Consider the following 21,966-nt stretch of genomic DNA (forward strand, 5'->3'; position numbering starts at 1 on the left):
TTCGCAAAACAGAACTCGAAAGAAGAGATTCGAGGACAAAAGGGAGAAAACGCCGAAACAGGATGTATGCTAATACTTTCGGAAAGTCAGCTCACAAGACGCGGAGCCTTTTTGTCAGTAAGAGCGGACGATTAGCATGCAGCTTATTGCAAACATGGTAGTTCGTCGCGTGGATATAGCATTGCAGTGATTCTCGAAGGCAAACTATTAAGCCGGAAACGAAAAACGGGATGCACTGAAGAAAAACTGGCATCTTGCCTCGTGTCAAGGACGAATATGCAAATCACTGCAGCGCGCTAGCCTTGGGTTTTTTATTCATCGAGTCCCTGGGATGGGAGACATCACGAATAGTACGTCGTCGCTTCCAGACAATACAGCCGGGAGAGGGTAGCGGCCGACGTGGGTCCGTAAGCTTTGCGACCTGCACATAGTGTTCCTGCCTTAGAGAGGCTCAATGTGTGGCGCGGTCTACCCGTCTCATTATCAGGACTCTGTCTCTTGGCAGAGCAGATAGTGCCTTCATTTCGCAAGCAGTCTGAAGATGAAGAGGGGCAAACCTACTTACAGCGGGATAGCGAGGACCTCAAGTTACTAAGAGACATCACGGGCGAATACGAAACGCAGGTATTAATCTGGCGTGAGCATAGTCGAACTCACGGCTGAGCCCTCACGCTTATCACATATAAGTAGCTATCTTGTCTGTGCAAATGGTCCGCGATCCACAACTGCATTACACAAATCGAATAAGAAAGACAGCAAGTATATCACCAGAGGCCAATGTATGCAGTACGTACGGTGCGTTTCACATGCTGGCGAGTACCTGTGCTGCTAAGTAAACATCTTTCGTATGCTTCATCGCTGTGCAGAGTGATTTGTATGCCTTGCGGCGTCTTGTGTATCTGACGTCCTTTCTGTCGTGCAACTGTCCTGGACCGGACAATATTTCCAACGGGTAGCCATTTGAGTGCCGAAAACGAGCGCTAAGGACTGATTCCGAAGAAACATGCAGATTAGCTCTAAAGATAATAGTCCGACAAACGCTCGGGACTCAACTCTGGTCGCGGAGGCGTGTACCCGTAGATATCAGAGTTGTTCCTCAGCCTTGCAAGCGCTCCTGCTTCGTCGCTCGCCGAGGCGGAGAGCATGCTACGGTTTATTGCTTCTGCAGAGAATTCCGCCTTGGTTTCTCATGAGATTCGTCTCTCTCCCCCGCCCCACGCCCCCCCGTCACCCCTTCGCACCGCTCCTTTGGCTTTGCGAGACTCTCCAGCGAAGGCAGGAACGTGCCATTCTCCCGCAAGACTTGTATTCATGTTCGAAGCATAGTGCGACGAGTTATCGTCGCGCGCAGAGCCAGCCCCGCTTGAGCAGCGATCCGTGTCTCAAAAATGAATTAACAGAGACTACCTTCCGCGCTGCACTAGAAGACTGGACAGCTCTGACGGAGTGAGAGAATTACATAATTAAATATCAAGACATCCTCGAGTCCCTTATTACGCACCCCACTCTTACTCTGCGGCTCCTGCACCGTGGTTGTCACCTCAATATCCCGCAGAACAGCATTGAAGAATGACCTTCTAAATTCGTTGCCTGGTGGGTGAACCGGATTTTTGCGGAAAATGGAGTCGGTCGCTTTCCGTTGAAGACGCCCAGAAAGCCTCAGAAGAGTTCGAAGGTACGTTCAGATCATATCAGTTCAGATGCTCAATTACGACAGAAACTGAGGTATCACTTTCCTGAGTGCGTTCCATTCAATATCACTCGAGGTGCAGAACACGATTCTATCAAACTCCTTTGATTTGTCACCGTCCTTACTTTCACGTCCTTCAAGCTCTCTTTGCTCCTCCATCCACCTCGCAACCCCCCTGGCGGCACACCTTGCAGCGATGAAGACCGGGAAGCGTCCCACACCAGCGCCGAGGCATGGCAGCGCCACCGAACGCACGCCTAGCGCCCAGGCTGCATTCAAAGCATTGATATAGCATTCTTCTAGCAACTGCATCCGCTGCGCGCCCAGCTCGAGTCCTTCGTCGCCTTGGCGCCACTCCGTTGGCGAGGCGTCTGCCGAGTCCTCGTCGTCATCCTCGTCGCTCGACGCCTCGTCAGACGGCTGAGACGCATTGAGGTTCGCAAGCTGTCTCTGTTTTCGGCGAAGCGCCTCCCTCTCTTCCAAGCGAAACAGAGCATCCAGCATTTGCTGGTTGGAAAGGACTGCGTTGGGCTCCACAACATGCACAAGGAAGCTGGAGGGCAAGCTAAACCCAGGGGAAACCAAGACGGCTCCTGGGGGCGACAGCTGCGAAGGGTCGAGGGCGGGTTCGCGCACGGCTATCCCGTCCCTGGGGCCGCCGGCACGAGCGCCGGCAGTCACTCCGTCGCTGATTCGATGCGCGCCCCTTGCCTGGCTGGGGAACGAAAGCCCCTCGCCCGCTCGCGCCTTGCTTCCGGCTGCACCGGCTAAACGAGCGGCACGCGCTGCAACTTCAGCGAGCTCCATAATCGGCATTTCTTCCGCCTCCGCCTTCGAAGGGACAGTGGACGCCGATCGCAGCGGGGCGGGCACGATGGAGGCGCTGAAGTGGTGAACGCCCCGCCTGAGCGCCCGCACGGCCGCGGCAGCGACGGTTTGTGCGCTGGAAGGGTCCCCGCGCACGGGCGTGTGCAGCAACTCCTCGCCGAGCTGCTGACGCTGCTGCGCGACGAAGAGGGGTAGAGACGGTCCAGCGCCTTCCAGCAGAGCAGAGCAGCCTGTGAAGCCCCGGCCCTCTCCGATGGGCTTGAAAGACCGCACAGCTCCCATGACCGTCGCGTCGACCCGAAGACGAGAAATATCTGAGCAGCGGCACACAAGCATCCCGGCTCTCGCCACCACAGATGGACGGCCGTAAAGCGTCAGCAGCAACAAGCACAGAATGCTGCGAAAACACACCGCGAACGCGCGACGCAAGACTCGAAGCCCTGCCCGCAGGGCTAGAGCAAACAGCGAAGATCTGCAGCATGTGCATGACGGCACGATCGCCGGCTCTCGCGGAAGCTCGTTGCCAACATCGCGGATCAGCGGCCGCTGGCGTCGAGTTGCCGTCGATTCAGGCCAAACAAGAATTCCTCATGGCGGTGTCCTGTCTCCCCCGGCCTCCCCCTCGTTCACCGCTGCTCGTGTGTAATGTGTACGGTACCTCCACAGTGCAGGGCGACTTTATGCAGCCCCCGCATGCGTTCTGGCCGCTGAACGCCTTTGAGAGGCGAAGGAGAGTCATCCGAATCTGTTTCGATGTCTTCCTTCTTGCCAGATGAACGCCGCCGCGCATCGTCGCGGCCTCTGCTTCGCTCGTCCGAGGGCTCCAGCGGTGCATTCACTTCCGCAATTGTCGGCAGGCGCAGAGCCTCAGTGATGGGGAAGCGGGAGTTGCTGCGCCAAGCTGCGGTGTCCAGAGTTCCATCGGCATTTCTCTGAGGCGCACAGAACGAGCATTTGCAGGCGAGGCACCACTCAGGCGCGGCACCGGCGCGGGAGAAGTGTCATGCCTCGGAATTCCAGAGGTGAAACGCAGCCAGGAGGCCGGCAGATTAGAGGACTAAACGCGTACCAATACGTGCAGAGAGATACCAATATATCTCAGTAAATATATGCATTTACTCTTGTACTTCTCAACCCGCGTCGTGCAGCACACGCGCTCGCATGCGAGGCGACGGCTGCGCCCGCATCGAGTCTACCGACCGCTGACGACTAGACGACGAGGAAAACGCCTATGACTTTCTTTGTGTGCGCAAGTTCTCTCCGGTTCACAGGAACTTACTGGAAGGAGATGAAGGCCCGCAGAGCAGCCTGCTGCAGCAGCTTGTCGCGTCTCGATGAGGAGTCGAATGGTTTCAGGGAGCACTTCCACGCCTTGACTGCGCTTCTTCCCGCCGACTTGCCTGTAGTCATTTCTTCCTTGATTCGGCCGCACAAATCGTTTCTGACACAGCTGAGCGAGCACGCCGGCTGAGAGCGACGAGGAGGAGGAGTCCCACGGCCGCACAGCGCCCGCGGCTGAGAGAGCGGCGCAGGGCCAACAGGGTCGCCGACATGCGCGCAGGAGAGGAGCTGTGTTTCGGCAGGATGACGCGCAGTTGGCATCCAGAGAGAGCGAGCTCGACAAGGAAGGTAGAACGGGCACAGCGGATCCCCGGCCGTGCACCGAAGAGGGTCGAAGGAGCCGCGATCGCATGAGGATCCGCGAGCAGTCCGTTGGAAGCGCGCATTCCATCGGAGAAGCGAGTCGGGTTCAGCGTATGAGAACGACGAAGGCCAGAGACGCTGCTTGTCAAGCCCTCGGGAGTCGCACCTCCCGCAGTCCTTTTGAGTGCTTCTCTCTCGCCTCGGCTGCCCTGCGTTGCCGGCGGAGTCTCGCACCTCCAGGACTTCCCCTCCGGGGGCCCCTGGCTGGACACGCGACGCCCAGCCTTTTCTGGAGAAGATCCAACGCTCCCGCGCGGCGACTTCTCGAACGCGGCAGCGTCACGCGCCCAGGCGAACGTGGGACTGCGCAGCCCCGTCGAGGGGCGAGACGGGGTCGACCGCGGAGACGCCGCGACCTTTCAGAAAGCCCCAGGTTGGGTGCTGCCGGAAAAATCCAGTGCATCCAGACACACTAGGATCGACGACACCTATGAACGGCAGAGACGCCGGATCAAAGCGAAGACGGAAACACGGAGTCACAGCGTCGAGCACTTCACACTCTCGTCGCGGCGTCCTGCGAGACCTCGCAGGACGCAGTTGGGGCCCCGGAGAAGCAAACAGCTAAAAACTGAGGAACTCTCCGCGCAAATACATCTGGGAACGTGCTACATAAAGGATAAGTGAGGCAGGAGCGCGATTTTCCGTGTAACGAGGCGTACAGAAAGCTCGCGAGCATGCGGGTTTGCCGCAGTAGAAGTGCATGCGATGACCAGGTCGGCAATACGCAACGCCAATGCATTCAGCATGCATATAGCAGTCGGATTATGCAGGTACCGCGAAAAGCTTGTATCTCCGGCAAAGGGAAAAGAAGCAGCCCTGGTTCTCTACTCCGGCGACTGATGAATCCAGCAGTTTCAACTCCATCCTGGTGTCTTCTCAGAGCCTCTCCCATAAATCACAGCCAGTGCATCCTGTCAAACACGGGGACCTCGGTACCGCTGTTGTGAAAGGACAAAGTGTGCGCATAAACCACGCTGCCCGTCTCCCTCATGCGTATTCGTTGCCAGTGCATCAGAAGAATGTAGCTTGAGGCATGGAGTCCCTCAGCGTTCCAATACAGACCGTGCGCCCTTCAGCACTGCCGCCGCGCAGAATATGCAAGTTTACGGAAAAAAAAAAACGGCCAGCTCCGTTCTATACGTGCGGCATTCAACGTATTGCCACTCAGTTGCGCCTACCAGTGCACGTTCGTGTAACTGCAGAATTACGCAATAGCCCCGATACAAACTCCGTCAGCCCAACTGTGTAGAGGTGATGTAATCTCCTGGCCTCAATGAAGTCATCCGAAGTGAAGTAATGGGGACATTGAATTCAGTCTTTACCGTGACCATGGTTTAAGACCATTGCAAAAGGCTATCGAATTTCCTTCGTACACATCGCTGCCTCGGACTACTTTTTCTAGAGCTGTGTGAGTAATTGGCAAAGGTATCTCCTTCACGCAGGTGAAGCTACCTGTTTCGGTGAAGGGTTCCGGCGGGTGTTGAGCTGTCAACAAGGGCACGCGTTTTCACAGTGCGTGTTTAGGAGGGTGTGGGATTGCTTCGAGGTGATTCGATCGATTGAGCAGCAGGCGTGGCAAAGAATGAAGTTGTGTGGACGCTTTGTAGTGGACACGTACACGTCCTGAGAACGAGGACGCGAATGGCTGTGACAAAGAGTTCACCGCTATAGGGTACAGGCGGAAACGCACTTCATCACACAACAACTGTGATAACGGAAAAAACGGTGATGCCTGGCCACTCAGACGAATTGGCTACATTAAACTCTTCCACTTGGCCTCCATCACTGATCACCCCGCGCCTGATAGCGGCGGCAGATTTTGCGCTAATGGGATTGCTTGTCGACATCACCAAGCAGGCACTAGTACAACTCAGGCGACATAGAAGAAACGATTATAAAACTTGCGTCTTTCTTGCCGACGGGGGACACACAGCCCCTTGTCAAAGTACTTCCCTTATCGTCGTTGAGACCCATGTCGGGTCTAGAACGGTACAGTCTTTCTGCGAGCGGATGCGTCCACGTCCTACTGCGCGGCTTCCTGCGCCTGAGAGCTCTCAGAGGCTCCGTCTTGGCTGCGGACAGTCGCTCCGGCGCGGGACTCCTCCATCCACGGCGCGTCACCGAACTGCGCCTGCTGCTGCTGGAGCTGCGCCGCCTGCTCGGCGCTCAGTTGCACCTGAGTGGGTTGCTGCATGGTGAGGTTGTACAGCGCCTTCTGGTGGGCCTCGAACCACTCGGGAGTATACATTTCGTGCGTGGAAATGGTGTCCTTCTTGATCCATTCATTCTGCAGGTAGGTCATGTTGAGCGGGTGACCCGGGTGGAGTGCGAGCGGCTCCGCGCCACCGGACTCGCCTTCGCGCTGCTCGCCTCCCTCTTCGCCTTCCTCTGCGCTGCAGCCTGGCTCGCCGAACACGGTGCCTTGCGGATGCTTGACATACGGATACTTGTCGCCCAGTTCTTGCTTTCTCTTCTCCGCCAAGTCGGCGTTGACTCGCATCCACATGGCGTGGATGTCGGCCTGAGACAGCTCCGCCGGGTTGATTGGCGCGGCCTTCTCGACATACTCGTGGATGCGGATCTCGACATCGCACGGCACAGGCTTGATGACGTCCTGGACCTGGAGGAAAGGCTTCTCCTTGATGCACTCCACCTCGTACACTTCATTTGTCCACCTGATGCGGGGCACAACGCGTCTGCGCACCGGCACGGGCACGAAGTGGTCGCGGAACTTCAGGACTGGCACCTGGACGGAGACGACAACCGGCTTGGGCACCATGTACGGGACGGGGACATCCACCGAGATGGGGACGTGCTTCTGGATCTCCACCTGCTTGATGACCTTCGGCTTGAAGACCTGCTCAACCTTGGGGATCGCGGGCATCTGTTAAGGACATTTCGTCGACACACCGAGACGAGAAATCGACATGGAGGCGGCCGCTGCAGGCGTGCCTTTGCCGGTGTGCGGTGTCTGATCCGCTGAAGGCGATGCGGAAATGAATGCGTGCGCACTCCTGTCTCATTAACCTAGCTCTTTTATCTGAAATTCGAGCTCTGAATGCCCGAATGTTGATACGACAACACCTTACGACTCGAAATGTAGTCAGTGGATGGGTAATTATTTGAGTATACAGAATGAGCATCTTGATTATTATTGATAGTGCTATTCCGCAAGCTCACGTATCCCTACTCACTTGGGCGGTCATCCCGACCGCGACCGAATCTCCCACTGTAGTGTGCTTACCGGAGGCGCGCCCTCGGCTAGATGGTAGTTGACCTCCTCAGCCTGGCGCTTCTCTTCGATGAGACGCTGTTCCTCCGCACGAGCTGCGAGCTGCTGCTGAATGATCTGCTGCTGGACGCGCATCTGCTCCTTCACTCTCTCCTCATGCAGCTTGCGCTCCTCCTCGAGGACAGCTTTGAGTTCCTCCTCTTCGCGACCTTCCTTTTGCTTCAGCTCCTCTTCGCGCTTCTCCTGCTCCTCCTGGATGCGTTTCCACTCCTCGGGGACCACGGAGTCCTTTGCCACGTAGCTGAGGACAAAGACAGGCCGCGAGGGGTGACCCACCGTGTGGGGGTGGCTAGGCTGACCACCCTACGGCACTGCTGCGCCAGGTGTGCTGGTGGGCTAGTAGTTGGCAACCGACATTTTCTTTCGTACTGTGCAGCGATGCTTACCGAATGACTTCCTCGACTTCCTCCACCTCCTGGTAGCGGACAACCTCCTTGATCTGAGGGACCTCGACGATCTTCTCGATGTACTTGGTTTCGTATTTGGGGCGCTGGATGACGTTCTCTTGGGTGTCGACCTTGGGCACGTACTTGTACTCATACTGGTACTCCGGGACTTCCACGATCTTGTCGACGTACTGAACCTCGGGGACCTCCACGACCTTCTCGACATATTCGGGCACGTATTTGGGCACCTCGACGATTTTTTCTTCGACGACAACCTTGGGCACGTAAGTCTCCACAGTGCGCACTACCGGCACTTCGACGGTCTTAGTCACGGTGTCAATAGGCTGGTAGGCTGTGATAGCGACCTGATGAAGCGCGAAAAACACACGAAACGAAAAAATATCTTTGCTGGACGAGGCGATGTCGGCATCCCGCCCGCTGCAAGATCAGCGAGACAAAGGGCCGCCTTACCAGCAAGCGGCAGCGGGCTAGATCCTGGTCTCACACGCATCGGATCCTCCGAGCACCGCGTTTATTCCCGTGACGCGCTACGATTGCGTCTTCGCGGACGGAGACTATGCTCACCCATTGTCTCTCTGTTTCCTCGGCGAGGGCGACTGCGCGAGATCGGTCGGCGTGCTCCTGGGTGACGGATCTGACAGATTCCTGCGTGCCGTGGAGGCGGTGGACGCTGGCAACTCCCTCAGAACGGGGGGAGGCGTCAGTGGCCTCTGCAACCACGCGCAGAGTCGTGCCCTCGTAGCCTCGAGGCGTCAGAACGACCTGGGGCAGACCCGCGGCTTCAGCGCGCGGCTGCTCGCCGGCCTGGCAGCAGTCGCCGCAGGGGTCAGCGCACTTTTGAAACATCCTAGCGAGCTTAACTCGAAGAAATCTCCAGGGGAGAGTCAATGGAGCCAGAGGGGTACCTCAGAATACACAGAGCGACAGGGTGCAACGTAGACGAATCTGGCTGGACCCGCTGGCTCGCGTTCGAGCCACGTGACCTAGTAGGGCAACGGTAAAAAACCAGAGAGCTGCTTTCTAACCAGTCTTGGCGAGGGAAAAGAGACTGACTCGAGAGTGCATCACAATCACAGACACACACTTATATTTGCTTGAGGATGGGAGCGCCGCTGCGTTTGAGCCAGCTTGGAGGCAAATAAAAATTGCTGATTCTAGAACGGCACTACGACGAGCCACAGGGACGGCGGCCAAGTCTGCTGCAGTCAGGCAAGGCCGCGTCCAAAACTACGTTTGGAGAAGACGGAAGTCTCGTGTTGAAAATGCAAGGCAGGTGACCACCACAAAAGGTCAACAAAAAAAGTAGACGGTGGTGAAACGTGGACACCTTAGAAATCGCAACACAAAAAGATTTCTGAAAAGAATCACGTCCGGCGCAACGGCCCGCGATGAACAGCCAAGCCGCACAGCCGATGTCCACGAGAAAGAGACGTCCCGCGGACAGCGCGTGCAAGAGGCAACGATTCAATCGCGCTTCGTCCTCTGCGTGAGAGGCCAGCGGCGACACACATCGCGCGTGAACCTGCTGTTAGAAAGAAGGCAGTCCCAGGCACGCGAGTATCGCTCGACGAGCTGCGCGCGCGCGCCTAGGCAACCTGCCGCGTCTGAGTTCTGGAACATGCGCGCGCGCTGTTCGATGAGGACACCTCGTCCGCTAGAGCGCTGCTGACGGTCGAGGCAATTTCTGCGATTTCTAGTCTGCGTGCGCGGCTGTCGGCCTTAGAAATCTCCCTGCTAGCAAGCAGACAGCAGGCGCACCGACGAGTCGTTGTCGTCTAGGACGGTCCCGCCGCGGAACCCAGCCGACGCAGGCGCCATCTGCGGGCGGTAGACGCGTCGAGCGACTGGCATTGCAACAGCGAGGCCAACCGGAGCTTCGAGCTGGATGTGCAGCTCTGCGCGCGCGGGCTGCTGCTCGCTTCAGCAGGGACAAGACCTGGCTTCAGTGATTGCTCAAGACCGGCTGGACCGGCTGCGTCTGCGGGCGCACGACGTCGCGCTGACAGGCCGCGCGACTGCAGACGGACGTCCGTTTCTGCTTCAAGAGAGCCGCGCGTTGCTGTGGCTACTTCATTCTACGCTTCCAGTCTTCTGTCCCTTCAAGCGATCGACTGTTTTAGGAAAACATCATCGCGTCTGACACAGCTGCAGCTGGTGCGTGCGCAATCCGTCGTCGTCTCGTCTGCCTTGCAAATATATCTGATTTCTGCTCGTATTGGAGAAAAGTTTTATCGTGGAATCTAGGAAGACGCGCACAACTGTTCTGGAGCTCCTCCCGTGCATTCTTCCTGAGAGACTGTCTGGGGTGGCGTCTTTTCTCCTTGACCTAATTTTTTGAGGGAACGTTACCCGTCCCGCACTCATAACTCTTCCATTTGTGGAAAGGCACTTCGTCCGCGAGTCACATCATTTTCGGCCGCGAGCGTGCTCAGACCTCGAGGCGCAAACGTGCAGCCGCGCGCGAATTCTAATTTTTGTGCGGAGGAACGTGTGCCTGGCGCACATCCTGCACTGCTCTTCAGAGCTTGTTGTACCCTTCTCCTTTATAGGAAGTTGTCTCGTTCTTCCTTTACACCATGTTTTCTGAGTGTTGCCAGTCTCCCTGTGCCCCCTGCTGCGAGGGTGGTGAGCAGGCGCAGTTGGCTCCTGCTGTGCAGCAGCCAGGCAGCCGCCTGGTTTCTGGGGTTGTTGCTACCCAGGGCGAAGCACGAATTTTGGAGCCCCTTGTCCAGGTGAGATTTCTCTTCTGCTACCCGGCATGATCTTACTATCTACGCACAACAGCCGCATGAACTCTGCAACATCTCGCCTCTTTCTGTCCGCAATCCGTGGTCCAATCCCTTAGTCGTGCTCTACCAAGTATATCCTAGTCTTCTGTGTCCGATAGAAAAAGTGCATATCCACAGTTCAGATCCATCACTCCTGTTTGATGGATGGAGCGTGTTCGCTTACAGTCCGCTGTCCATTTCTGGCCGCACGCACATCTGCCTTGACGTGTCGCTTGGTGCTTTTCAGGAACGTGTTGTCGAGGTTCTGAAAGAGGAGATCCAGGAGCGCATCATCGAAGTTCCGCAGGTGCAGTATGTCGACAGGATCGTTGAGGTGCCGCAGCATGTTGTCCACGAAAAGATCACCCATGTTGCCAAACCCATCATCCAGGAGCGCGTCAAGCACGTTCACAAGCCCGTCTACCAGCAGAAAATTATCGAGGTCCCCCAGGTTAAGGTGAGTCGCTCGCCCAGCCTATACGACAGCAGACACCACCGGTAGAATACGGTTTTTTTTCGTGTGTAGAAGAGGATTGCCGCTGCGTAGACCATCTTGGGCCTAGACCACGATCATGTCACCGCAGCCAACTCAGTCGCGGCATGCACTCTCCTCAGCTTCACAGGCGTGCCAGGTTCCCAGTTGGTTGTCTGGGGCTGTCTCACGCTCATGGTTCGTCTTGTTCGAGCTGCATGTGTCTCCTTAAGGTTGTCGACAAAATCGTTGAGGTTCCTCAGTACATCTACCAGGAGAAGATCATCGAAGTGCCTCGTGTCGTTGTGCAAGAGCGCGTAATCCCTGTTCCCCGCAAAGTTGTCAAGGAAAGGGTCGTCGAGATCAGCCAGGTGGACTACCGCGATGTGGCAGTCGAGAGGGAGGTCGAGGAGGTTCAGGTTGTCCAGCAGGATGAAGTCGTTGAGGTCCCGCAGCCAGTTGTTGTTGAGAAGGTCGTTGAGGTCCCGCAACCGATTGCTGTTGAGAAGGTCGTTGAGGTTCCGCACATCCAGCACACGTATCGCAATGTTATGACCCCCCAGTACCGCCACATCCCCAAACCCGTCGAAGTCCCTATGACCCACTACCGCCCTATTCCAGTTGAGAAGATTGTCGATCGTAACGTCCCCGTTCCGGTCGAGCTTCAGATTGTCCAGGAGTACCTCTGCCCCAAGATTGAACCCCGCTACAAGGAGGTCCCTGTCCCCGTGCACGTGCAGCGCACCATCGAGCACCCTATTCCCAAGGAGGCGATGGGCAACCCTAAGCTCCTTCCTCTGTACTACCAGGGCAGCCAAGAGGCTGCCGAGGGCATCGCGCAACAGGGCCCGTGCTATGGTTTCTCTGCATGCTGCATGCCTCGCCGCGAACAAGTACCTGAGGTAGGCCGTCTGCGATCCGCATTCATTGCTCTGAAACTGCACTGGCCCCGAAATCCGTAAGGCAGCGTGTGGATTTTCGTTCCTGGCACGCCTGTCAAGGCAGCATATGTTGTGTATAGTTGTCTGTGTTTTCTGCGGCTTCTCTCTTTGTGTGCAGCTCGGAACCATGGGCAGCACCGTCGAAATCTTGGCGCAGCAGGGATACCCCACGATGGCCCCGCCTCAAGGATGGGACGGCACCGCGCCGCCCGCCGGCTGGGCAGGCTGGTCGAAGGACCATGTCCCCACGCCACTGCGGTCTGAGCAGCACAGCGGAGCAATGACTCCACTCGCTGGTTCCGGCGCTCCAGGTGCTCCCGCCTCTCCGGCTCTTAGTGCACAGGATATGCAAGCGATGCAGCATCAGAGTGGCGAGGGACCGTTTGTGCAAGTGGCTGTCACGCCGCTTGCTCCCGGACAGCAGAGCCAAGTCAACCTCAACTAAACAGAGCGTGGGATCTTCGTCTTTATGGGAAGCTTCGGGTGCACACTAATAGAAGCTACACTCTTGCGTTGTTCTTATAGCAGCAGGGGGCTACGTGGCTCCTGCTTTTGTTTCTTGTCGTGCGCTGTGAAGACTGCAGACAATCATTTAATACATGCGGGGACAGGATTGTCGCCACCACATAGTGTGCTAATATAACGACTGGAGACATGTTTACGACTTTTTTAGTTGTATGTATTTGGAGCGCGACGACGTGGGGCCCTGCACACCACCGTTGGGGGTACCGCACACGGGTTGCTCGAATGTTTTTTCTCCGCGTGAACGCTCCCACAAATCATGTCTTCACAGCGAAATCGGCGACATGTTTTTGTAAATCTTCCTAATGGGGATTTCTGATCAAGTCTTTCTTCCATCATTTGTTCAAAATGGAAAGTCCCTTTGAAGCCTTGCTGCACCAAATATTGCAGCGGTTGCTGACCCGACGTTAGCTAAGGCCGACAAAAACTAGTATTAGTGAATGAGCGCAGAAGGTTCTGCTGGGCTTTCGACCTAGCGACAGCGAGGCGCCAGACGATGCGTGATGCGTAAATGAACAACTCATCGAGACAAAGGCCCGGTCAGTGGTGTGAGACCAGCGGGCGAGCTATCGCTATCACACGTTGGGGATTCCAGGTCTTCACCGCTACGCGTTGTAACACCGTGTTCAGTATGCCGGCTTAGAGATTTGCATGTTTTCTGTGTATCGAGCACGTGCTTTAGCTTCCAGCCACTGCCTCACATAATGACGCATTCTACCTACGTAAATTGATTGCAAGGTCGGCAACTCTGTCTGTGCGTGACACAAGAAATGAACTGCCGGATAAGATTCCATCGAGAAGGGAGACAGGGAACTATGATTCCAGATAGATAATTGTCAGTTGAAAACGTTCTGCTCGAAAGCTTGCACACAAATGCTGCATCTCACAGAGGGCTGGCGGGGTCGTGACAGACTGCCTGGAACTGCATTTGATAACGCGCAGGTTCTATTTGCACTTATACGCATCACACACAAAAAAATCCGTATATGCCACTGCTGTCGGCTACTCTGCCGCGTCGGAATCACGGAAAACAAGCTCCATACGCACCCCACGAGGCAAGAAAAGACAAGTCTCTCGGCCGCCCCGCGTCAGTCGTACCGAGTTGTCAGGGCATGAACACCTGTAACTGCCCGTCGCATCGAGAACGCACTCACCGCTTCCACATGAATCCCTGTGGCAGAGCCTTGTGGCGGCTGTGCACATCTTCCCATCCCCTGCAAAGCCTGCTTTGCACTGGCAATATGCACCACCTCCTGGCGAATTTACTTCTTTGCATTCAGCATTCGGATGACAAACTTCCCCATAGTTAGCACAATTACATGCGCCGTAGCTGAAGTTCAGCTTGGCGAAAATATCTTTCACACCACAATAGATAGGTTTTGTGGTGCAGAAGTTACCGCAGCCTTTCGCCCACTGGCAATAAGTCTTACTGCAACATGCATCTGCAGGGCATGAGGCTCCCTTCCAAATTCGTGTGCCGTCATCGTAGCCTCGACTGCCACAACCGTTCTTCACTTCAGATATCCTGCAAGCCCATGAAATCCCGTTGGCAACATCTGAAATCCGGGTATCTACGCTGGATGGGGTCTGCTCCGTTACATCAGCAGTGCTCCCAGCCCCCAGTTCACTGGGAACAACTGCTAGCACGTCATTATGAACTGCTGCGTGATCCTTCGCGGCTCGAGCATTGGCCTTTAGTGGCGAAGCCAACTCTCGGCCGAGCGCCTCAGTGGGCACAAACGGGGCTGCGGCTAGCATCCCGCAAATGGACAGGACGCAAAAGGTCCGCCCGGTTGCGCGATTCATCATCTCGGGCACAGAGCAGCAAGAAAGGCCTCAAAATAACGAGGACTGAGCGTCTCTCAGAGATGACGCCACGGTTGACGACAACTGAGTATCGGCTTTGTTTGGATAGTCGACAGCGGCACGGTGAACGAGCGTAGGTAAACAGTAAAAATCAAATAGCCTTATCGTCCTCAGCGGCGGTCTGGCTACCACAAAGTGAAGACTGCGTGGGGGGCGAGGCTCCGTTTTCGCTCTTGCGTCGCGGAACAGAATAGCGACACGCCTTTTTCAAACAACTGCGACCACTGCGTCGACGGACCGCACCACCATGTTACCTGCAGACGGTAGGGAGCGTTAGGGTGCTCTCGTCAATAAGGGGAAGTGAGTCCAGAATCTCACCGATGAGCCGTGCTGATACTCCGGGAAAGCTAACGCTTTGATAGGTGGTTTTTCCACGCGTCGCAGTCGTGCCAGAACAAACACGCTACAGACTGCTTCTCGATGCTCGCCCTGTGTGCGGCTCCCTAGTGTGTCCTGATGTATACATCTGGCCTTGGGTACCGCTTTGTCAGCTACCTTGTATCCTGCCGAAAAGACCGCGACGCTTGCTTGACACAGGGGATTTCTTGCGTGTGGGGGGCTGTCGTATGGCTGCTGAAGCGGAGACGCAAACACATCGTAGGGCCCTGGATGTGGCGCAGGTTTAGTCGCTTTTTTTACTAGAGCATGCATTATTTTGCATTACATCTGAGTTTAGACCTCGGATTGGGCAAGTCACAAATGCTGGCGGTTGAGGACCGAATTGGAGCGCACGAGAGCGATCTGCAGCTCAGCAAGAACACAAGGTAGCCAGAGGAATGCCGCTGTCGTGGATCTTGGGCTCAGTAAACATTTGTGGCTTGGCAACAGAAGCAGCGGCAGAAAGTACCTGGGGTGCTGTACCCCCTGAAACGTACAGAAGACAACACACCGGCACCCCATCCTTACGACATCTTGCACAAACGACAAACGCGTATTGTTCCAGCCAAGAGTGCCACGTCGTTCAGCATCGTTTGTCCGTTCGATGACATTTGTATTGAGTTTCATGTTGTCCCCTCTCTCCCACATCAGAAAAAAATCTTCCGAGCGTTAGCACGTTGAGTGGCAGGAGCATTTGCCCATCCTGTCCCATGGACTTGTGCCACGGCGAATTGTCCTACAGGAGGGAGAAGCCGAAGTTATTGGCCGTGCAAGTATGAGCGCCGGCAGTGACAGATGAGACCGCTCACGAAGCGCAGGATCCCATCTCGTTTATTCCCATGGAATCCTACGGCGAAAGTATTCGGGTGTTGTCCGCTACGCCAGCACTACCACAAAGGGTATGTTGCTAGTGGCGCGCCATAGCCCAAGAGTACCGCAGGCTGCTGCATACAGATGTCATAGACACGGAGGCACACAACTGAAATGTAGTGTCGCACCAAGTTCTCGGTCGACAATATCTTTCGCCCCTTACCTGAGCAAAAGTTGGCAGTGACGGGACGGCTGGGAACCTCAGGCATGCGCGAAGTCGTGTCGACGTTCGAAAACTGTAATTCGCCGCAGCCTGAATATGGAATATCCCCATATAGATGTGTTCCTCCTCGACTACACATTCAGATTCAACCCGCCAGATAGCGTATGCCTCCCGTCGAACCGTACGCAGCCTCTACGTGGCCCAACACTTATTCACTACCAAAATGTCTATTTAGGTGCACTAAAGGGAGGACGTTCCGCAGTCACTTGCTGCGTGCCTACACATCTTGTGAAAGAAAACAGGTCTCCGTGAATTACCCCGCGTCCCCGTGCGCTGGAGTGTATCGAATTGTGCCCCCAACGATATTCAGTTACTGCACGAGAAACGGGCCACAGATAGGGAGTGACGGAAATGTCGCTTTAATCTGAATAAAGCGTGTGACGGTGTTTCCCATTTTCCATGGGGAGCGCAAGTCTGTTAGTAACAGCTGTTGGAACAGCGATGGTGCGGCCCCTGCCCGGATTCTGGGTGGCACGAACCGGAGGTTTACACGCCGATGCAACAAGTTGAACAAACGTCCTGCCGCAGCAACTAACGGGAGAAGGTCGACTTTGACAACACTGAGCTCACCCCGTCCGCTACGCCCTGCGTAGCGAACGAATTACCCAGCTCTACCTTATTCCCCACCCCCACAAAAAAAGGCGATATTCAGAAGCCATACGTGCGCACAAGGGTGGCATGTTTCTGTGGTTGGTTGTCAAAGACGCTAAAATTCGGATGTTGATCCCGCGGTCTTAAATGCTACTAAACAGATGATCTAACGCCATACACGTCACATTCGCTGGTCAGTCGAACTTCTCATCACAAGAACGGTGGAAATAATCCGTCGTCACATGGCCAGCGGCGTCTTCTACAAAGTGTCCTCGCTAAGCACGCATGACGGATGCTCCTTGCCGACTCTCACGTAGTTCTTTGGGCATCGGCACTCGTAATTACCATCAGCTTGAGGGATACACATTCCTGGTCCGCACGGCTTAGAGATGCATGGATTCTGACGGCAATAGGCAAAGCCATCCTTCATGACCAGCCTGTGCGTTTCGGGGCACAAGCAGCTGTACGTGGTGTCCTTCAACATGCAATTACCGGGCCCGCAATTTTTCCCAAACAGATCACAGCTTGTCACACACGTTTTGCCGTCTTCCTTGACACCGTGTGGGCATACACAGCGAGCACCCCCGCCAGGCCCCTCTACATCGACACAAGCTGCACCCTTCGGACACTTCGAGCCGTGAGTCTTACACGAGCAGCTACCATAGCTAAAAGATGAGTGATAGAACACGGGCAGCATGCACAAAAACCAGCTTTGGGTACAGAAACTGCCGCAGCCATACCCGGGTTTGCACGCGGTCTTGCTACAGCAAGCATCCGCTGGGCATGATGCATTCATTTCGACTTTATTTCCATCCAGATACGGTCGTGTGCCACATCCTTCCCACAACTGTGATGTCCTGCAGACCCAGTTGCGCTGGGATGAAGCACTCTCATCAACTGATACAAACGCTGACCCAGAAGATGCGGTCGAGACCACAGAAAGCGCGTTTGAAGGGATCCTACTCCCGCCTTGCCTGATGCACTGGACTTGCTGGATTACAAAAACACCCACCACATACACCGCACACAAGAAACGATTCGGGACAGGTCGGTCTCTCATTGTACCTGGAATAAAGCGTCGCTAATCGGCTGGTTAACAAATATTTCCGAAAGCCCCACGACAAGTGCTGCATTTAAAAACGCAAAATGCGTCGGGCCAAGACAGGCGGAGACGCAGGGGAAAGTGCGAGCGCGCCAGAAACGCCTGCTGCATTATGGAATGTGTGGTAGAGGTACGAGGCTGCTCCGTCGGTCGTTTGCGCCAGATTGACAACCAAAAGCGACGCACGTCGTGTAGGCGCGTAGACCGCAGCATCGACGCCCGAACATGAAACAGAGACGCGGACGAGCTGCGAGTCATGCGGGGCAGCCATCCGTCCCTGGTGTGGTGTTGTTTATGCTCGGCTGCGAGAGGCGTTGAACGCCGTCGGCGATGTATCTCGTTACCGCGTTCATCTGTAGTATTATAGGGGCAGTGAGTTTCCGCTATTTGATTCAGCCCTCCCTGCCCCCCCGCATCCGATCTGCGTTTGCTAGGGGTACGCGCTGTCGGCGCGGATGTACTTGACAAGACGACGGAAGAGTCTGACGCGACGAAGTCACTTGTCAGTTGTGGGGTTTGCGCAACGGGAAGACGGCAAAACGGTGGGCTTCTCTGTGCAGTTCGCCTTGCAGTTGTTTGCTGGCGCCCCCCTATGTGGGGACCGAGCTCAAAGTCACGCACGCATGTAAGCACATATGCAGTACTGTACATGAACATGTAAGGCGGCGCACAAGTTATAAACATTCTGCTCCTGATCAAATCCATCCTATCACGCAGCATACCCATTGTACGGACCACGCGATTTGGTGAGAAAGCGGGATCCAACAAACAAGTCGTTCACCTTTTCGATCTCTGGCCACTTTTCGTGTTGTCGACGAATGGGCTCCACCTTGCGGGACATGCAACGGCCGACGACACTGCTTCCACAGGTGTGCGACCTCCCCGTCGCAATATATTTTTAGTGTCTATTCCGTACTCGGCAGAATAGTGAATAGGGACAAAGGGAGGGATTCAGAAGAGCATCCGGGCCCTGCCTTGAATATTCGCACCGAAGCTCCCTAGCTACGAGCCGAATTCTCGCGCCGCTAGACTCAGGGGTAGGTAGTGGAATTGGATGTGGTGTAGTGTTTGCCGTACACATTCGTCCAAAACGCAGAGTGATCAGCGTTCGCCCAGCACGCTGGCGTCCTCCATGAGACAGGCTAGTCGCGCGCATCAGAAAACCTCATGTTTCGGCTCGCTGCCTCAAGGCTACAGAAAAGAGAGCAGGCTTGCGCACCAGGGTAGCTCTGGCGTGCTCCTCTTTCCTTCGTTTACTGCCCTAAGGCACGTTCAAGATTTTCCGCTACTGAGAGTAATCGTTTGGTGGGGAAGCCCTCGTAGTGTGAAATAGAACGCTCTCGCTTTATTCACGGCATCAATGTAAAGGGCTCTGGCAACGGCCCAAGCGGCAAGGTTCTGAAAAGGAAGTAAGAGGACAACTGCTGTGACGGGGGGTGATATTCTGAGGCTCTCTCGCATGGCGTTCGTCCGCGGGTTCCGCCCATGTTCCATAAAGGCTTTTCCGACGGGAGGACCTAGTGCAGCTGTGGCTGCGGTGATGTTGCAGTGTCCTTGCCTCTGGCTCTCCGGCTGAGCCTGCGTCATCGCTCCCATTCACCGCTAAATCTGTAGAAAACCTCAAGCTTCCATAGTGCACTTGAATTCTGAAATCTCCACCGGTGGCACAGAGCCAGAAAGGTACTGATGAGGACGATGGCTGTGGTGTCAGTGATTGAAAAGACAGGAATACGGCCGCAGGATATTCGCCTGCTGTGTAGAGGAACTGAGAGAAGCTCAGCTTCTAGTTCAAACTTTACAAGTGTGTCTCTGCAGGCTGACGTATTAGATGATGTCGGACTCGCCCTTTCATTAGGTGCAGCGTTCAACAGGGATAGCTCCCTCCGATTTTCAAGGCTTATTTCTCAGATATTCAGCGACTAATGGCCGTAAGGAGCCTCAGAAGACGTCGTCGCAGATTGGTATTCAGCCAGATACAAAAGGCGAGAATTCGGCGAAAGGTTGGTGCCTATGTGAGCCGCATCTGTACTGCTGGCTGCTTTTTCCTCTATCGACAGACCATTCTGAAGGCGCCTCGCCTACGGACCCAGTCGTAGTGGACCCCAGACGCTTTCCAAGCTGTCATCTTTTCTCATCGCCAGGAAGTTTCAAAATGGAGAAGTGCTTTACTGCCGTCACGTGTCGTTCAACCGTTCCCGTGTATCGGTTCCTGCGAGATCGAAAAAAGTTACGCAAAGCGCGCCCATCTGTCTCCACAAAGGAGACTGGGCATCCCACTCGAGCACGGGCGGGCATTCGAACGGTTAACGGGAAGGGGCGCTCGTGGTAATGAGTTCCAAGTCCCTTGGGTTCTCTCTCTGTTGTCAGTTCCTCTTTTTTCAGAATGACTGAAAATATACATGATGTGGTATTGAAGGCCCTCGTTAGAGTTTTAGCGCGACGATTACGCGGCGGTGCGCTCAGACGTCAGTCAAGTGCTGGCTTTTCTCGCCGTCATTGTGTCTTCTAACACTCTCCGATCCTCGAGTTCCCTGCTTACCCCATTATTCCTCGCTCTCCCATGTTGTTGCCAGTTTCTGAAGATGGCTCGAGGTTTTAGTTGCACTTCTTCTGGTGGGCGTGTACCAGTCACCTCTTCTCGCTCTGTCTGCCATGTGTCGTGTCTCCTCCTTGTCCTGTGCTCGTTGTGTCTCGAGATCGTCGGAGCAACCTCGTCGAATAATGGCTTCGGTGGGCTTCCATATTTGCGTCATTTTTTTTTTGGGCGTTCTGGTTTACGAGAAGTAGACTCTGCCACTCGTGTGACGCCCGTCGGCCGGAGGAGGGCTGCCACGCCGCACTCCGTCAGCTTCGGTGATTCACAGTGCCGCGTTCACCAGAGACTGGTGGCGCGTTGTGGGCGACTCCGCATGTTTATGGGAGTGAAGCCGGACAAACAAAAAGTCCACTGTGAATCACTACCACACTTTTGGAGCAGCCGAATTCCTCGGCAGGGGGGTGCGATCGCTTCAGCCCGTGAAGGTACCTCCCAAGGTGAGCGTCAGTGCTCAGTCACGGGGCGCCCCTCGCCGGTGGCGTTTCTGTCCTTTCTTCGCGCGTTGCCGTCAAGATGGAGCAGGCAGCCAGAATCAGAAACAGGCGCCGGAGCCCGCGATCCGGCATTTCCCACGCGGGAAGAAAACGACGAGCCTACAGCGCATCCGCTTGGCAGCCCCTGGTGGAGACTCACTCTCCGGCGCCGAAAGTGGCTTGGAATCCGAGAGAGCAGCGAGGAGGAAATCATAGACGTACACTTCCGGATGGATGGCACTGCCCTGACGAGCCACGGAATACCAGGTAAACTTCTGTCACCTCATCACGTTGAGGAAGTTACCTGCGTACATGCAACGTGTCTGCGCGATATTTCGATTGGGCAGCGACATGTCTATCTAACGCTCAGTGCTGGGGGCGTATAGATATACACACAACTTTCTAGGTACACAGTAGAGCGTGTAATCGAAGGAGCGCTTGCTTCTTGTGCTGAAGGCGGCAAGCGTCCAAGCGTGGCGCTTACGCATCTGAAAGACATGGCGCCGCAGGGGCAGAAATCTCCACCAGAATGTGTATGGGACAGCAGCATCCAGGCGAAGGAAAGCATTGTTCAGGATGTATACGGAGCCAGGCTGCGGCTCCAAGTGAAAAGCTGTGATCGTTTGGGCTGCGCTTGCCAGGCGTCTGGGCACTAACTCGCCACGGAGTCTCTTTGTTTCTCTTCGTGCACGTGGAGAAACCTGCGCGAGACGCTACCCGCCACGTGGGCACCGGCGGATTGCACGCGGCGGATGGCGGGAGTCACAGAGTCGACCGCGGGTTGCCGTCAGAAGCTTCGTACAGCGTATTCCATCTCACTGCACACGTAAGTGGGTGTCTCGTCAGCTATTCAGACTGCAACTCGACCGGCCAGTGCTGGAAACCACGCCCTCGCCAGTTCTAGTTGCTGAGAACTGAAGCGGTCAAGGAAAATTTGCACAGAAGCGCGCTGTATCGTCTGGTGTTCCATCTGGGTCGCATACCATGCAGGTTCATTGGGACGCTGACTCGGGGGCACCGTACATGTATAGGGGAAGCGTGACGAAAGATCGAGAGAGCTGGCTTCTCCCCTCTTTCTTGTTCCGCCCAGTGGTGGCGACCTTCTATGGATACGGTAAGCGCCAGAACACTCGCGTCGATGTAGATGGCCCAGGAGACGACGGACGCCGTCCGCTCACTAAAGGCTGGACGCAACTACTAACTCAGTTGCTGCACCAGCGCTGACAACGACGCCCCCCCCCCC

At 55.5% G+C, this 21,966-nt stretch overlaps 3 protein-coding genes across 3 annotated transcripts; 1 reads left to right on the forward strand and 2 right to left on the reverse strand.

The window, feature by feature from the left end:
* Positions 1–1,708: 1,708 nt before the first annotated feature.
* BESB_009770 (uncharacterized protein) lies at positions 1,709–4,211 on the reverse strand (the record flags this gene model as incomplete). The annotated part of the gene is made up of 3 exons (XM_029359731.1): positions 1,709–2,832; positions 3,177–3,450; positions 3,798–4,211. 3 exons carry the CDS (start codon positions 4,209–4,211, stop codon positions 1,709–1,711), a joined length of 1,812 nt encoding a protein of 603 aa, XP_029222644.1.
* A 2,034-nt stretch (positions 4,212–6,245) lies between these two features.
* On the reverse strand, positions 6,246–8,767 carry BESB_009780 (alveolin domain containing intermediate filament IMC1; the record flags this gene model as incomplete). Its single annotated transcript, XM_029359732.1, has 4 exons — positions 6,246–7,106; positions 7,467–7,755; positions 7,901–8,265; positions 8,486–8,767. 4 exons carry the CDS (start codon positions 8,765–8,767, stop codon positions 6,246–6,248), a joined length of 1,797 nt encoding a protein of 598 aa, XP_029222645.1.
* A 1,730-nt stretch (positions 8,768–10,497) lies between these two features.
* On the forward strand, positions 10,498–12,547 carry BESB_009790 (alveolin domain containing intermediate filament IMC4; the record flags this gene model as incomplete). The annotated part of the gene is made up of 4 exons (XM_029359733.1): positions 10,498–10,653; positions 10,937–11,146; positions 11,395–12,063; positions 12,221–12,547. The coding sequence occupies 4 exons, from the start codon at positions 10,498–10,500 to the stop codon at positions 12,545–12,547; spliced, it is 1,362 nt and encodes a 453-aa protein (XP_029222646.1).
* Positions 12,548–21,966: the final 9,419 nt, after the last annotated feature.

Source organism: Besnoitia besnoiti, chromosome I, assembly GCF_002563875.1.
Source record: "Besnoitia besnoiti strain Bb-Ger1 chromosome I, whole genome shotgun sequence".
In the NCBI taxonomy this organism is placed as follows: Eukaryota; Apicomplexa; class Conoidasida; order Eucoccidiorida; family Sarcocystidae; genus Besnoitia; species Besnoitia besnoiti.